Here is a 16,621-nt window from a genome sequence, read left to right as displayed (position 1 = left end):
TGAAGTGTTGGATTCTGTTTGCTGACATATTATTTAGTATTTTTCATTGGCATTCCTGAGTAATATTCATGTTGCATTTATTTTTGAGTACTGTCTTCATCATTTATAGGTATTATTTTTATGTTTGTTTCATGAAAGTGAGTTTTACTTTATTCTCAAAGGTACAGCAATTATTGGGCATTAGCAACATCTGGCTTTTGGAGGCCCTGTAGAATTCCAGTGTGAAACCACTCTTTTTAGGAATAATCATTTTATTTTTCTTATGGGGACTGGTTTGTTAATGTTTTCTATTCTGACAGGGTGAATTTGGTAACCTGTATTTCCCTAGGAAAATAAAATCTTTTAATCAAAGTGTTCAAGTTTTTCTGCAAAGAAGTCTTCAAAGGAGCCTCTTAGGATTTTTAAAAATGAGTTATCGTTTCAACATTTATTTCCCTTTCGTTTTTCCTATTTTATATATTCTTTATTACCCCCTGTTTTGATCAACAAAATTAAGAATACTGTTTTTTTCTGTGTTAAATCCCCTCAAAACCTAGGATTCCCAATTACTAGTTTTCTGTTAACTATTTCAAAATTTGTACTTTATTTTTACTATAACACTCGGTATTTTATTCTGTTTTAATTTTTTGTTCTTTTTTCTAGTTTTTGAGCCTGGGATTTAATGGTTTTCTTTTACTTTTTAATTTTTGCATGTTACTATTTATGTTTCTTTTCTTTTTCTGTAGATTTTGCCTCATAAAGATAGCTGTGTTGTTATTTGGCTTATAACTATTTTGTGTTGTATCTTCATCATGGCTTGTGACATTAGCATTAAGAAAGAAGCCTTATTTGTCACAATTAAAGTTTTTTGACCTAACAGTATACTTCACCTGATATCAAGATAGTTACCCACACTTTCTTGTTGTTTCCATTAGCCTGGTATTTTCTTGTACTTTCCATTAATTTTTGCCTTTGTGAATCACTTAGTTTTACCTGTTACCCTTGTATGCAGCATATCATTAGGTCCTGCTTTGTGAGCCAAAATAAATGCCCTTTTCTTTTAATAGATAAGTTAACTTTGTTCTCTTTATTGAAATGACTGATAGAGGTGTTTGTTCTCAGTTCTGTCACAATATTTTAATTACAATTGCTATATTTCTATATGAGATGTGGGTTCCTTGAGCACTAATTGATAACATTTTTATTTTAGTATTTTAGAAGTTTTATGTTTTTGACTAGTTTACTTTTGTATATTTAACTTTCTTAATAACCTGAGTCTTTTCTTAAAAGACTGTTTTGCTCTTTTGATTATCAGTTGTTAGTGGTTAACTCACATTTATTGTCCACACTAACAGTGATTTTTTTCTGTATTTTCTCATCTTTACTAGATTATTTTCACTTAGTGCATTTTCTGCTCTGCAAGAACAAATAACAGTTGTAAATTAGTTTCATAACCTTATCTCAATCTTTATTTTAGTGTCTACTATGCCCTCAATATGTGTTAAAATGTTTACCATTAGTCTTTGTTCCTGATATTTTCTTTGTCATTGTACACTGGAAGGCTTTTCAAAATGTTTTCATCTGCTGAGAGAATTTTTCAATTGACTTGCTGCTTGAAGGACAGATTGGCTGGATGTAAAATCCTTGGTTCTGGCTTCTTTCACTGTTTTCTTATTAGGCTATTTCAAAGTTGACTCACTTTTTGTCTTTTGAGAAATTTGACACCAGTCCAATTCTTTGGTCCTTGTAATTTATTTCATCTCCCCCTCCCCACCACCCCCGCCACCCCAAAGTCCTTAGAAATTTTCTTCGTGTTTGAACTGAATACTTTAACTAGGCTATGTCTATGTCTTAGAGTTGTTTATTTGGGGGAACTTTTCTTCCAGGTAACTAACATGCATTTTTAAAATAAAATTTCAAGTTTTCTTTCATCCTGGAAAGATTTATTTTTGTATTCCTTTCTTTATTTGCATAATAGTGTTGGATATTGTTTCTCTTCCATTGTGCTTTTCTTTTCCATGGGTTCCAATTACAGGAATGCTAAACATAATTTGCCCACCTTCTATTTGCCAAACTTTCTCTGCGGATTCTCTCTTCATCTCATTTATATCTCTTGATTTCCCCCTGCTTATTATTCATCTTTAGGGTATTTATTTTTGATCATTTTACAATTGTCTTTTTTTCCCATTTCTTTCCTAACTTCATTCATTTACTCTTTTTTTTTCCATGTGTATCTTTGAGAAAGGCACTTTTTTCAGACTGTAAGACGCACCGGATCATAATATGCACCTAGGTTTTAGAAGAGGAAAATAGGAATAAAAGTTTGAAGCAAAAAATGTGGTAAAATATTTAATAACATAAATAACATAGGCCACCCCCCCACAACAAGCCAGGCAAGCTACATTCGGACTATAAGACGCGCCCTCCTTTCCCTTCCAAATTTGGGGGGTGGGGGGAAATGTGCATCTTATAATCTGAAAAATATGGTAGTTTCTAAATTTCTCATTCAATGGTATTTTTCTTATTCCCAAATGGTTGTTTGACTACAGTTAAATGTTTAGAGTATTTTCTTACAGTTCTGTGTTCTGCTTCATGTTTTTTTCTTTCTTTTTTTTTTTTTGGAGAGGGTTTTCCACAGTTGGTTAGTATTGTATCTTCATTTCTTATTTCCCCAACATCATTGTATAGATTTCTTCCTTTCTTTTTTCCTATTTCTTTTGTGGTTTGGGGATATTTTGCAAGATTCCTACTTTATTGCTGTCTCTGTATGTCATTATAGCGCATCTCAGATAATTCAAATAAATTTATTGTGTGGGTGGCTTGCGTATGTGTTGTGTTATGGATTTTTTAATTTATTGGTTCTCATTTCTTGTAGGAGCAAAAAATTACCTTTTTTTAACCTCTTCATCACTCAATTTCTAAAGCCCATTTCTCCCTCCCTCTCTCCCTCTCTCTTTCTCTCTGCCTCTGACATATTTCTCTGCCCCAGACTGCTTGTGTTAAAGACTACTCTTTCCCATCATGCATAATGTAGATTGCCCATGACGTTTTAGAATGTTTTCAAACTTATGGTACACTTATTGTCTTTGTCCTTTTAGATCTACCTTAGGTAACTAATTCCAGTCTTCTCTCTTCCAGTTTGCCTTAGTCAGCTTTGCTCAGCACAAAGTCTTGCAGGACAGAGATGAGGAAGAGTCTGAGAGACTTATTGCTAGGATTTGCTGTTTGCTGTTGTTTTTACAATAATTTTGAAATTTGGGCCCTCTTTGTATCAAATTATGCTAAGGCTACAGTTTTTGTGCACTTCTGTTTTTCCCTTGTTGTTGTTCTATAGATTTCTTTTTAGGCAATGTTGAGAAATGAATAAAATAAATGGCCTCTAATCATTGCTTTAGCATTTCACAATTTATCTCTTTATAATATTTTGGACACATGAACTAGATAAATGAATAATTCTTCATTAAAAAAGGTTAGGCTTTGTTCTAGCTATGTTTTTGTTGTTGATACCTAGCTTAATTCCATTTAGCTCAGAGAATATACCTAAGTTTGTAATTCTTTAAAAAATTATATTGTTCAATTCTTATTGCTCAAAATATCTAATATATCTACTGAAAGAGGTATATTAAAAATATTAAATGCAACCATTGATTTATCTATTTTTTAAAAGTACGGTTTTTGCTTTATACATATTGAAACTGTTTTAGGTATGTACAGAGTTAGGATTGCTATAAACCTTCTGTTGGATAGAAGCTTTGTATTTTTCCCATTATTATTATCTACAATATTTTTATTTTAAATGAAGTGATTGCTGAAAATATACTTAAGATAATTATTTTATATATTATTTTAAGTCTACTGGTTTTACATTTGTTTTCTCTCATTCTGACTTGTGTAATCTGTTCTACACATATTTTACAATTTTCTTCTTTTCTTCTTTTGGCTTTGTATAATAATTATAGTTTTAACTTTGTATTATATCATTAAATATATAACTATTTCTGATTTTTAGTGGCTAAAGTATGCATTTTTACTTGTTTAGGTTTAATGATAAATCAGTAACTTGATCACAGTTCAAGGACATCACAAGGCACATACTACATAAAATCTAATCTACTTTTCTGCTATTATATCATGTATTTTTATTCTAGATTTTAAAATGCGAAAAGATAATATTATTATTATTTTAAAGTGTTTAAAAACAATTAGCTCTTACCAAGAAATCACATTATCTGGTATTATTTCCTTTAATACTGCTTTTTAAAAATTTATAAACATATTCCTTACAGTATTTCTTTTGGTTCAGGTTGCATAGCAACAAATTATTTCAGTTTTTATATGAAAATACTTTTGAATTGCATTCATTTTTTAATAATATGTTTAATGTATATGGAAACTCAGGATCACTGTTATTTTCATTCCAAAAGTTATAAGCATAGCTTGATTTTCTTCTTGCTTATATTATTTTTGTTGAAAATTCACTATTCACAAATGATAATGCTGTCTTAAAAGTAAAATACCATTTATCTCTGACTGTTTTTATATTTTCTTTGTCTTTAGTTTTCTTTGATTTTACATAATATCCCAAGATTTTTGTTTCATTCGTTATATGTATTTAGGGTGTTCACAAGTTTTCTTCAGTTTAGGTATCAGAAACTTTAATTGCTTTTGAAAAACTCTTGGCTAGTATTTACTCAGTCATTTTTTTCACTGTTAATTTCTCTGTGACTTCAATTGCAGATACAGTTGACATTTTCCCTGAGTTCAATATGTCTCATATACTCTCATTTAATTTTCATTATTTGTCTTTGTGTTTCAGTCTGTTCTTTATTATTGACCTCTTTTCTAGTTTAATAATTCTCTCTTGTAATATTTTCACCAGATATTTAATTGGCTTAAAGTGTTTTATCATTTACCATTTTTTTATCTATTTTCTTATATGTATTAACAATAGTTATTTTAGAGTCTTTGAGAACCACAAGATCGTTGTGTGACTTTCAAAAACATTTTTATTTTATCTCTTGATTTAAGGTGATTTGCCTATGTTTCATTTAACATGTGTTAATTTTTTATTGAATCCTAGTAGAGTATATTAAAAATCATGAAGATTTAGATGATTTATTTGTCACCAGAGATGATTTATTTTTCTTCTGGTAGTCAGGTTAAAAAAGGGAAATCACCTTCATTTGGCCTAAAGTGGTTTATTATTAATTTTTTTTGTAAAAATTTCCTTTCTCCTAGGGCATAGTCATTTGAAGTCTCTCAACTGAGAGCCTAAGGTCTGTACCTATTTATTTATGTGTACCTTTTCATCCATGTCTCCAACTGTCTGTCTTTACATAACCTGGCAAGGGAGATGGTGAGTGCTAGTTGACATTTTCTTTTTAGTAAGACCTGCAAATAAGTATAGGGATACACATATGACATCATTGGGTTGAGAACCTCTGCAATCTCTACTGAAAAATAAGAACACATTAGTCACAGTTCTCTCAAAGTCTATGGGTTCTAATTGCAATATCTGGATCAGTGGGGCTATTAATTTTCTTTTTTCTGTTTCTTCTGGGGCAATAAGAAAAGACTTAATCTTAGACATATTGTCTAAGATTAGAGTTTTTAATTGACTTGAAATAATTTAAATATTCAAAAGTGACCACAAATCTATATATTCTGCTAAAGATATCTTTGAGTCACTGCAATAGGGCATTCAAGAAAGCATGGTTAAAAACAATTATGGAGAAAATATTTCAAATATTTATTTTAGTTTATATTCTTTTAAATAATGGTTTGTCCATCTCTAGAGTTGTATCCTCTTCATTTTTGCCTTAGCTCTTTGGAAACTGAATGAGGAAATTTCAGTGGTCTCACTGTGTTCTTCTTTCTGTTTTTTCTTCTTCCTATTCTTTGCATTTTCTTTAAGTTACTTGAAAGAAATGTGTATTCCTTTGACATACTCCCACTGGGAATTTAACTACTTATACTCTGGGGAGATACTTTAAACAATGTACTTAGAATGGCAGCACAAAAAAAAAAAAACGCTTTGCCAAAATAATCCAGTGTCGCTTCTACCTGACTTCCGTTTATTAAAGGTGTTATTTGCTGAGGTAGAGCACTGTTTCTCAATCATTGTCTTACTGCCACAAAGAGATCATTGATTTCTGAGTGTATTGATGAATTAAACATAGTCTGTGCTCAAAAAATTGTCTAATGAGCTTGAAATAATAATTCCCTGAATTGAAATAATGATATTTTCTTTTTAAATATTACTAAAATCCTGCTATTGAACAAAATTTGGACTGAGAAAGCCATAGTGCTAAGAAACAGGCCTGACTCAGTTACCAAGAAGCCTGTATATGAAGTGATTTCATCCACAAGGGTTGTTCATGCTGTGAATCAATAAAAGGGTAATGAGTCATTGTTAAGTAACAATTACAGTTTTTTCCTGCTTTCCTGTTAGTTTTGAAACTAGATGTAGTTTCAAAATGAATCTGAAATGTTTTAGTTCACTTTCAGTTCTATTTTTCCTTGTGTTTTGGGGCTGGAGTTTAAGAACCTGATGAATATGAAAAGCCCAAAATTTAAAATGGGAAACAAAATAACTTTAAAAATATATAGTTTGCTCATAGATAGAGAACAGGATGACAGCTAAGGTGGTGAAAGAGGTTAGGGGTGGAGGGACTGAGCAAAATGGTAAAAGGACTCATGGACACGGACAACAGCATGATGATTGCGGGGGGTGGGGAGGTTAGGGGGTTATAAGCGGATAAATGGTAAAAAAGGAATATAGGGAGAGTCTGCTAAGTTACTGTTTGAAAAGGGGATGCTGTCACTTCAAATTCTGTTTGCTGTGAGTTGCACTGTTTTTAGGTGCACTCAGTACCCCATTGTGTGGGTACCATGGGAGAAACAACGGTAACATAAAATATTTTCCTCAATGTATTAGTTCCCAGACCTTTGCACATGTGTTAGGAAATAATGATAATAACACCAATTAACATTAAAAAATAAAATAAAATCATGTTTTATTGAAAAAATACTTATACTTTGCAAATATATATGTACATATATTTATTTTAATATATTCTTTCAATAGCAACATTCTACACTGGACTGGTTGATGTGATTCTCCATTGGTCCCATCCCAGATGAGTTAGGCTGATCATGAAGTCCCTCTGGGTGGCTCATACCCTAAATGTTGACATAGGAAAACCAGGATAAATCACTTACATCTAAAACTCTGTACTATAAATGTCAAAAGTATGTCCTACCTATAAAAATATCCTCAGGAATCATTAACTTCTTGGCATAGAAGTGTTCTGTCCTCAGGATCATGAACTAAAGAACAGATAGTGTTTGTTGATTTATTAAGTGAACTGAAAACATCCAATTAAGTATGACTGTTATGTTGCACTTAATTGTATGTAAGTGGTAATAAATATACTTAGACCCACTGCCCAGTTATAAATTGGCCTTCCTACGAACCATTCTGTAAATCTAGCTATAATTACCTTAATTATATTATATTTACTGGCTACAATTCATAGTTGGTCAAAATAAATGGCAAGTGGTTAAAGCAACGCAGAAGTTATCAGCCTAAATTAATTTACAAACTTTATATAAATCATACGACCCACTTTTATTTAAGAAATCTAATTGTTGGCCAGAAAATCAAATTACATTGTTATGGATAGGTCTAAAGCCTGAAATTTTTTGCATTAAAACTATTTCTAAGAAGCATTTATTTTTCTAGCTAAGAAATATATATGCCATGTAATAAATTCTTTGTTTGAAAAAAGCAAACTACTTAAATGTTATGTATGTATTTCTAAGTGTTGTTTTTTCTTCATTCCAAAGGAGAAGATGCAATAATACTATGAAATAATATAGGCATTGTTTCTCAAAATGCTTCAAATTTTCCACAGAAGCCCTAGCCTGGGAGCCCTGCCAGAATGGAAGGTACTGAGAGGGACTCAGACAGGCAGACTCAGCTAGATGTCAGAGCAGGAGGTGTGTCCTGCCAGGCGGAACGTAGTATCTGAGTTGTAAGAGTGATAAATATTAGGCCAGGAAGGGAAATCAGATAAAGCTTAAACAGGAGAACTAAGAAAATATTTCTGAAAACATACTACTTTAGAACTTTTTACCCTACAAGTTGTTTTTTTTTCCATTTATGTCATTTGCATTATCTCTTTATAAAACTCTGTGATATATAGAATAGATTTTTTTCTTGGAATGACTTTCTCCTTCTTGTCTACTTTGTGAAGCTTTTAGACACATTTCTCAGCCAGTATTTGCTTACTCAATAAATAAACCATTTATATCTTATTTGGTGGGGAAGAGGAATAAAAGAAACTATGTAAACATGTTTTTCATACAAACAAAAAATCTTACTAGTATAAATTATCATTATAATTATTATGGCAAATCTTATTATGGAAACTACAAATACCTGCAAAAGTTAGAAGCCTAATCACAAATATGGCATGACTGTAGACGTTTGTTAATCATAACATTTGATAAACATTTAAAATGCTGACCTGCACTACACATTTTGTCAGAATACAAAAATAATGCATATACCTTTCAAAGACTTACTGGGAAACACTAATGGTATGTACAAAACATAAAGTTTATAGTGACGTCCATACCTTATACTCCATGAGAATTAGGTAAAAATCCACCTTCCACTTCAGCCACCTATAAACGACCTACAGGAATATTGTTAACAAGGGAGAAACAAGGTGAGTAAAAATAATAGGCTCTAAAATCCATTTAAATTCTAGCATCCTATGACTATTGCACAGAAAATTATTTGCAATTTTTATTTAACTAAATTATTTACTTTTGATGAATGATTTAGGTACTTTTAAAGCATTTTTTTAAGGTTGTGCAATGAAATGTTTTCGGTCAGAAGTGTTATTTATAATTGTGTAATCAATTTATAAACTGAAAAAGTGTTTATATTTTGTAACCTTTCATTTCTTCATTTCCTAATGAGGATACAGGGGTGTCCAAACTTTTGGCATTTCACTGGAAGAAGAAGAGTTGTCTTGGGCCACACACTAAATTACACTGTGACATGTAACCACAGAACTCATAATATTTTAAGTAAATTTACAATTTAGTGTTGGGCTGCATTCACAGCTGTCCTGGGCCACATGTGGCCTCTAGGACACAGGTTGGAAACCCTGAAAGTAAATACTAATACTCATTTAGGTTATCTGGAAACGAAGTTCTGTTGAGTGCACCTCTGGTCATGCCTTTGACCATTATTTCTTTGGCATTTTGCAGTGAGGCCCACAGTAATTGAAACTGATGTTTATGTGAATAGCATTGGACCAGTTGATCCCATAAATATGGTGAGTAATCAACATTAAAAGACAAAACTCTGGCATGAATGTTTTGAGTATATACCTCAGTAATGGAATGAATATGTCACTTCTGATAGCTAATTCTGAATGAGTTGAGGGTAAAATATCCCGTTACTCTGTGTCAGGTATTAGGAACTGGAGCTACACATATCTAAGAATGTGTAGCGTTTTACTACAGTGTGCTGTAGTTGGTAGGAACTATGCTAGGGAATAAAACCTTATCATCTGATCCATCAAGAGTGGAACCCAGAAGATAACAAGAAGGACTGAAGAGCTGGTAGACAGTCAGAGGAAAAGGACTTACTGGCAAAGGAAGGGGCATGCTCAGAGTCATAGAGGAATAATTTCAGTTTGATAACACTGGAATGGAAATGCATGGTAAAGAATCAAGCTTAGACAATGTTTAAGGGACTTATTATGTAAGCCACTATGGGAAGTTTATGTATTATATGAGTTATATCCCCTAGAATAAGAGAAATGACTGGAAGCTTTTCATCAGGAACATGTCAGACAGACTTATATTTTTAATAGATCATTCTTCAAAGAGTATAGAAGCTGATGTAAGGGGCCAAGCCAGCATTAGGGAGACCAGTTAAGAAGTTGTTGCATTACCCTGAACATTAGATCTTAAAGGATTTACTTAATGCTGTAGCAACTGAGCTGGAGAAGACAGTAGTACATTTAAGAAATATTAGATTAGTGAATTCTTCAGAATTTAGAGTTTCACTGGTTGTGCATAAGCTGACACCAAAGTATAGAAATGAGAAGACTTTGCAGATGGTAGAGTTATTAATTGAAATATGAAATACAGCCATGTGCTCCAAAGGCTGATGGCACATCCAAGGAGAGCTGTCCAGCAATAATTTAGAGTTTAAGCCTCTGGTCAAGGGAGAAATTATGACTGGATACAGATGCAAATGAGGAGCAGAAGAAGGACAATCAAAAGGAGAATAAGTGAAATAAGTCAGTCAGAAAGAGACAAATACCATATGATTTCACTCACATGTGGAATCTATTGAACAAACTGAACTAACAAGGAAAATAGGGACAGATTCATAGGTGGATAACAAATAGTATAACAAATGTTGGGGGGAAGGTTAGGCAGTAGAGGGATTGAGCAAAAAGGAAAAAGGACTCATGGACATGGACAACAGTATGGTGATTGCTGGGGAGGGGGGGATATAAGGGAACTAACCGGTAATGGAAAAAATAAAATAAAAATTAAACCATCTATATATTAAAAAATCTCAATAATATATGAAATGATCCATGAGAAAATGGAGATGAAGCAGAACACAGATCTAAGGACCACGTGTTAAAATGAGGGCACATAGGATGCAGGTGGAAGAAAGAGAGGTGCAGGAAACAGACATACTGAGAAAAGTCAAAGGGTAAGAGAAAAACCAGGAGAAGATGATACTATGTAATCAGAGAAATTAGTAATCTCTCCTTCATGAATGAAGAAAATTAATTATTAATTAATTTTCAATGTACTTGAGAATCTAATGAAAAGTGAATTAAATCAGGCCCGCTGGTGTTGGCAGTTAGGTGGTACTGGTTATCTTTGCTAGATGAAATTCAGTGGAATAGTGAAGGCAGGAGAGAATTAACAACTGAATTTTATGTCTCTTTTCCATTCTCAAAATTGATCTCGTAGCCAACTGACTCAACTGTTCCTAACTAAATCTACCTTAAGTTTAGACTTTGAGAGAGTTCATTCACATCAAGTTTGGAGTTTAAAGAATGAAAAATAGACAAGAACTTACTGGTAAACCACTTACAACATATTCCATTTACTCAGTTGAGAAATATGGAGCAAACTTCACTAAGAGGTAGAATGAGTAAAAAGAGGACAAAGTGAAAAGATTATCTACTCACACAGAAAGCATGAACTAGGCATATATGTTACTTCAGACAGAAAATATTCATTTAAACTTGTCTAGCAATGAAACGCATGCATGTGTTTTGCAAAGTCTTTCTGAACCTATGAATGTTCATTCTGTTATATCTCTGCAATGGTTTATTTTATATTTAAACTTGGCTAATCTGTGGTACTCTGATATTTGTTAAACACAAATCTAGATGTTTGCTGTAAAGGCATTTTATACATATGATTAAAATTTAAATCAGTAGACTTGGGGTAAATCAGATTATCTTTCATGAGATAGGTGGACATCATCCAATCAGATAAAGGCTTTAAGAGAAAAGACTGAATACCTTGAGGGAGAAGAGAATTTTTTCTCCAGACGGTTTTTCACTCTACTGAAATGTCAACTTTTCCTTGGTTCTTCATCCTGCCCTGCAAACTACATTATACCTTTTCTCAACATGTCTGTAGCCTTTAGATTTGATTTGTAGCTAACTACCATTTGGCCCACTATAATATCTGGCCATGTGAATAGATACTTCAGGGAGAGATTAATGTCCAGGTGAAAAGACAAGACCATGATCAACCAAATTTCATGATGAAACTATGCTCCTACAATATAATTGCTTAGACAGGTCTGCATTTTATGTGAAGTTTTTTCTATTACTTGAGAGACAGTAATATTGAATTAACTAGTTCAATGTGAGACAGACACGCAGCACAATTAGAAAGCTGGCAGTCTAATGGGAAGACTACACTACATAAACTCTCATTATTATGGTTTGATTTAATAGAGTTAGAAATCAAGCCCTGGCTGGTGTGGCTGAGTGGATTGAGTGCCTGCCTAGGAGCTAAAGTATCACAAGTTCAACTCTCAGTCAGGGCACATGCCTGGGTTGCAGGCCAGGTCCCCAGTAGGGGGTGCACTAGAGGCAACTGCACATTGATGTTTCTCTTCCTCTCTTTCTCCCTCCCTTCCCCTCTAAAAAATAAACAAATAAAATCTTAAAAAAAAAAGAAATCAAGCTCACTCACTTCATCTTTATTTACTAATGATGTTTTCTTATCGAACTTTCAAGGAGACAAAGTAAGTCACAATATACATTGGATCTCGAATGTAAAAAGCACTATTCCTTATCTCCAAATGTTGATCCTAGAAGCTCTTACATTTGTTCTGGGTAAATGAAAGTTTCTTTTATGTTTGTCTTGTTTATTATGCACATTATTATAACCTCTACATAAGAACATGAAGTACAAGAACACAATTTGATCATTTTCTGGAAATTACACTAATTCAAGTGAGCAAACAAAATTTGATTTTTCAATTACATATAAAATGGCACAAACTTTCATGACCTTATCTCAGTGAGACACTTAGTAAGGATTGGCAATTTAAAAGAGTATTGAATTATTAACATCTGTTAAGGGTTTGGGAAGACAGATGATCAAGATGTTTTTCTCTTTTTGATCCTAATTTAAGGGAATAATTTTGAGTAGAAAATATTTCACATTTCCCCAAGGGAGAGTTTGATTCTTTGGAAGTCATAACTCCTTCAACAGGGATTAGCACTTACATAAACAGGCACTTTAAAGAGGAGCCTGTCCATTGTTGCTAAGCAGGTTTCACAGATGTTCGGTAAATCCCACCCCTAGACAAGTTAGTTCTCAAGTCCCACTTTCAATGCCCTATTGGTTTGGAATACTGCAGCTAAGTATTACCTACCAATAGTGTGAAATTCTCTCTACCAGCCAATGCTGGATCTTTGCCTAGCCCAAATCCTGGCACATAGTATGCCTCTTCCTTTAGTTTAAAGCAGTTTCTGCTGTTTTATTACATATCAAAGTACTGGCATAATATACCAAATTCTGGCATATTATGTTGATTAAATACTTTTCCTGAGATCTACCTTATCTACTAATGGTCTACTCATCAGAAGAGTGTGAGCCTTCATTCTATCTGCATTTACTAATAAAACCAGAAACCATGTTATTAACACAGGTTACACTGTTAGACTCTGACTGTTTAATCATTTGTCTTCGTTGAAGCTGGTGCTTAGATAAAGCATAATTTACCCTGAGGAAGAGACATTTGGCTTGAGAAGCAGGAGGTCAGGATAGGCATGAAAGATAACTATTGTGAAGCTGCCCAGGAACAGGGTATGTGCATGTGCGTTTGCTTTAAAACATTTGAAAACAGTAATCTAAATAATTGTACTAAGAAACTTGGCGAATATTTACATTTTAATTTTTTATTTGGTAATTTTTTTCTGTGATTTAAGCACCATATAAATATCAAAAAGTAATATAATTATTAACATTAAGATAATTTGCTTTTGTGCTTAATGACTGTATTCTACATATTATAAATTCTTGAATAAAATTTCCAAAAAATATAAAGTCACACTAAGAGTGGTAATTATTAAAAATCTTGGATTATTTTTACATGACTTATAGAAACAATTTTTAAAAAGTTTTATATTATAATAAATAAGTAAAATCTTAGAAAAAAAAAAAAAAAAGGGCCCTGGCTGGCGTAGCTCAGTGGATTGAGCGAGGGCTGTGAACCAAAGTGCCGCAGGTTCGATTCCCAGTCAGGGCACATGCCTGGGTTGCAGGCCACAGCCCACAGCAACTGCACATTGATGTTTCTCTCGCTCTCTCTCTCTCTTTTTTTCTCTCTCTCTCTCTCCCTTCCCTCTCTAAAAATAAATAAATAAAATCTTTTTAAAAAGTTTTAGATTATGGCATTTGTTTTTACTTACAAAAATTGATTTTAAGTGCTATCAACTTACAAAATTTTTAAATAAAATATTCAAGTGTCTAAAGAAAACATTTAAAAGAGTGGCTTTAGTATTCTAAGTCATTACTCTTCTTTTTATCTTTTAGGAATACACAATTGACATAATTTTTGCACAAACCTGGTTTGATAGTCGTTTAAAATTCAACAGTACCATGAAAGTGCTTATGCTTAATAGTAATATGGTTGGAAAAATTTGGATTCCTGACACTTTCTTCAGAAACTCAAGAAAATCGGATGCTCATTGGATAACAACTCCCAATCGTCTGCTTCGAATTTGGAATGATGGACGAGTTCTATACACTTTACGGTAATGTTCTTTAAAACGTGTAGGTGTCCTTAGTTATTTTCCATACCAATATCTGATCAATTCATGCATTTCCATTTCTTAAAGTTGCAAAGAAATACGGAGCTACTTTCATACACTGAAATCTTCTATGGTGCAATATTTTGGAAATACTTCTCAGTGTAACACTCATTTTCAGTGATGTTGTAAAACATCCTTAAGAAAGGATTAAATGAATATTGATATGTAAGATACAAATTTAATTATTGCCTTGAACATACTTGCTTATTATGAATAATCCATAATAGAAAGATAATCATAATAAATTAAAATAAAAATTACCATGCTTAACAGTTCATGCGCTGCTAATTGTGTGTGTGTATGTGTGTGTGCAAGCACACAGGAGCCCACATACATGTGTGTTCATCTCCTGAAGTACAAATTTTCAACTGTAAGAACAGATTATACTAAATGTATACAGAGGTGGTTTAGTTCACTAGAGGGGAAAGTGTTAGGACTGTCTGACTTATTTATGAATGTTATAACGTGATCCCTTAAAATTTTGAGATTTTAGAATTATTATTTTCTAATATATCAAAGTCCATTATTGTAGACCAAAACAATGTTTGAAAGGTAGAGAAATATCTTTAGTGCTTAAAATTATTTCCCATTTTTAATATTTATTTTTCCATCTAAATAGGTTGACAATTAATGCAGAATGTTATCTTCAGCTTCATAACTTCCCTATGGATGAACACTCCTGCCCACTGGAATTTTCAAGCTGTAAGTGATAAAATACATGATAATGTCAAGAGTTTTAGGCTTAGAACCTGTTTATTTAAAAATGTTAAAAAGTCAAATCACACAATTTTCAGAAGTGTGGATTATGTTCAGCTCCCCTAGATAAAATACTTACCATGACATTTGTTTCTTAAATTGAAAATAATAATACTTAGTGAATATATGTATTTTATTATATCATTCTCTGTATATTTTATCTGTATCCAAGTGTCCTTTTTATATTTTCTTTAAACAAAGAAGTACTTAAGATAGGTTTGTGTTAAAATGTTACTGCATTGCCATGAATAAAAAGTTAATTCAAATTTCATTCATCTTCCTCAGGCATGAATTAACTTTATTACATTGGGTTTTAAAAGATGTTACACAGATTGGTTTGCTGAAGAGTATTTACTACATGAATAGCAAACATTTTCAGTCTTTAAGGAGTTGGAAACACTAGGTAGAAATAAGTTTTCTTTTCAAAAGAAAAAAATGACAAATGCCATCTGATCTCGTATGTGGAATCTAATGACCACAATAAACTCATGAACAAAATAGAAACAGAGCCAAGGGCAAATGGAACAGACAGACAGCTGTTTGAAGGGAGGAGGAAAGAGAAAGAGAGATTAGCCGAAGAACATATACGTGTAAACCATAGACACACACAGCAGTGTGGTGATGAGGGGCTGGGTGCTGGGTGGAGGTGGGCAAAGGTGGGGGGGAACAGGAACCTCTGCAACAGTGTCAACAATAAAAAAATTTTAGAAAAAGAAAAAATGAAACAGAGAAATGATGATAGATTAGAGCTAAATAATTTGTATAAAAATAAAATATTTTATGCCAAGAAAATAATTAGAATCTTTCTACATTATCAATTTTATTTAATATGTACTAACATATTTATCCTCATATGTATTTTTAGGAAAAAACTTTTCTAGATAATATATAATTAAGCAAGTGTAAACATATAAAATGAGTTTTAAAATTATTATTGCCTGTATCTATGAATTGTATAATTCTACTTTCTTTCTTTTGAATTTTGATTTTAATAAAGCATATTCTAGAATATATTATAATAGATTATATGTATTTATAAACATTATAGTGTGCTTCTTAATTTATGAAATTCTTAATAACTGTTCTTGATTTTGTTAATCATTTTCTTTACTTTTCTTAATAATTTTTGTCTTATTAAAATGTCCTTTTTAATTCATCATCTTGTACCTCACTGCTTTCATTTTCTAACATTAACTTCTCAATTAATAATATAGTGAAATCACAGCAAAGACTTGGTCCATAAAAACACTCAAGGAATAGTTGATATGCACATCCATATTGGAAATTGCAACAATTATTGTGTTTGACTGTATTACCATGCTTTAATTACTTTTCTGATATTTTGATTTCCATTATTGGGAATTAATAATCTACCCCTAATGCAGTTGGGCACCATTGACATTAACATAATCATGTTTTTTTTTTCAGGGACTCTGTAATGGATATAGTAGAGAATTAAGCTTTCTACATTAATATTTCACAACAAATAT

General features: G+C 32.2%; 1 protein-coding gene across 1 annotated transcript in view; it reads left to right on the top strand.

The window, feature by feature from the left end:
- Nucleotides 1-16,621, top strand: part of GABRG1 (gamma-aminobutyric acid type A receptor subunit gamma1) — a 56,755-nt gene that overhangs the window by 16,172 nt on the left and 23,962 nt on the right. The window contains exons 3-5 of the mRNA XM_028506977.2: nt 9,265-9,332; nt 14,098-14,318; nt 14,995-15,077. Of these exons, the coding sequence (XP_028362778.1) occupies nt 9,265-9,332; nt 14,098-14,318; nt 14,995-15,077 (372 nt within the window). The remainder of the gene's footprint in view (nt 1-9,264; nt 9,333-14,097; nt 14,319-14,994; nt 15,078-16,621) is intronic.

This window comes from Phyllostomus discolor, chromosome 1 (genome assembly GCF_004126475.2).
Source record: "Phyllostomus discolor isolate MPI-MPIP mPhyDis1 chromosome 1, mPhyDis1.pri.v3, whole genome shotgun sequence".
Lineage (NCBI taxonomy): Eukaryota > Metazoa > Chordata > Mammalia > Chiroptera > Phyllostomidae > Phyllostomus > Phyllostomus discolor.
This window is presented reverse-complemented; position numbering and strand designations above follow the sequence as displayed.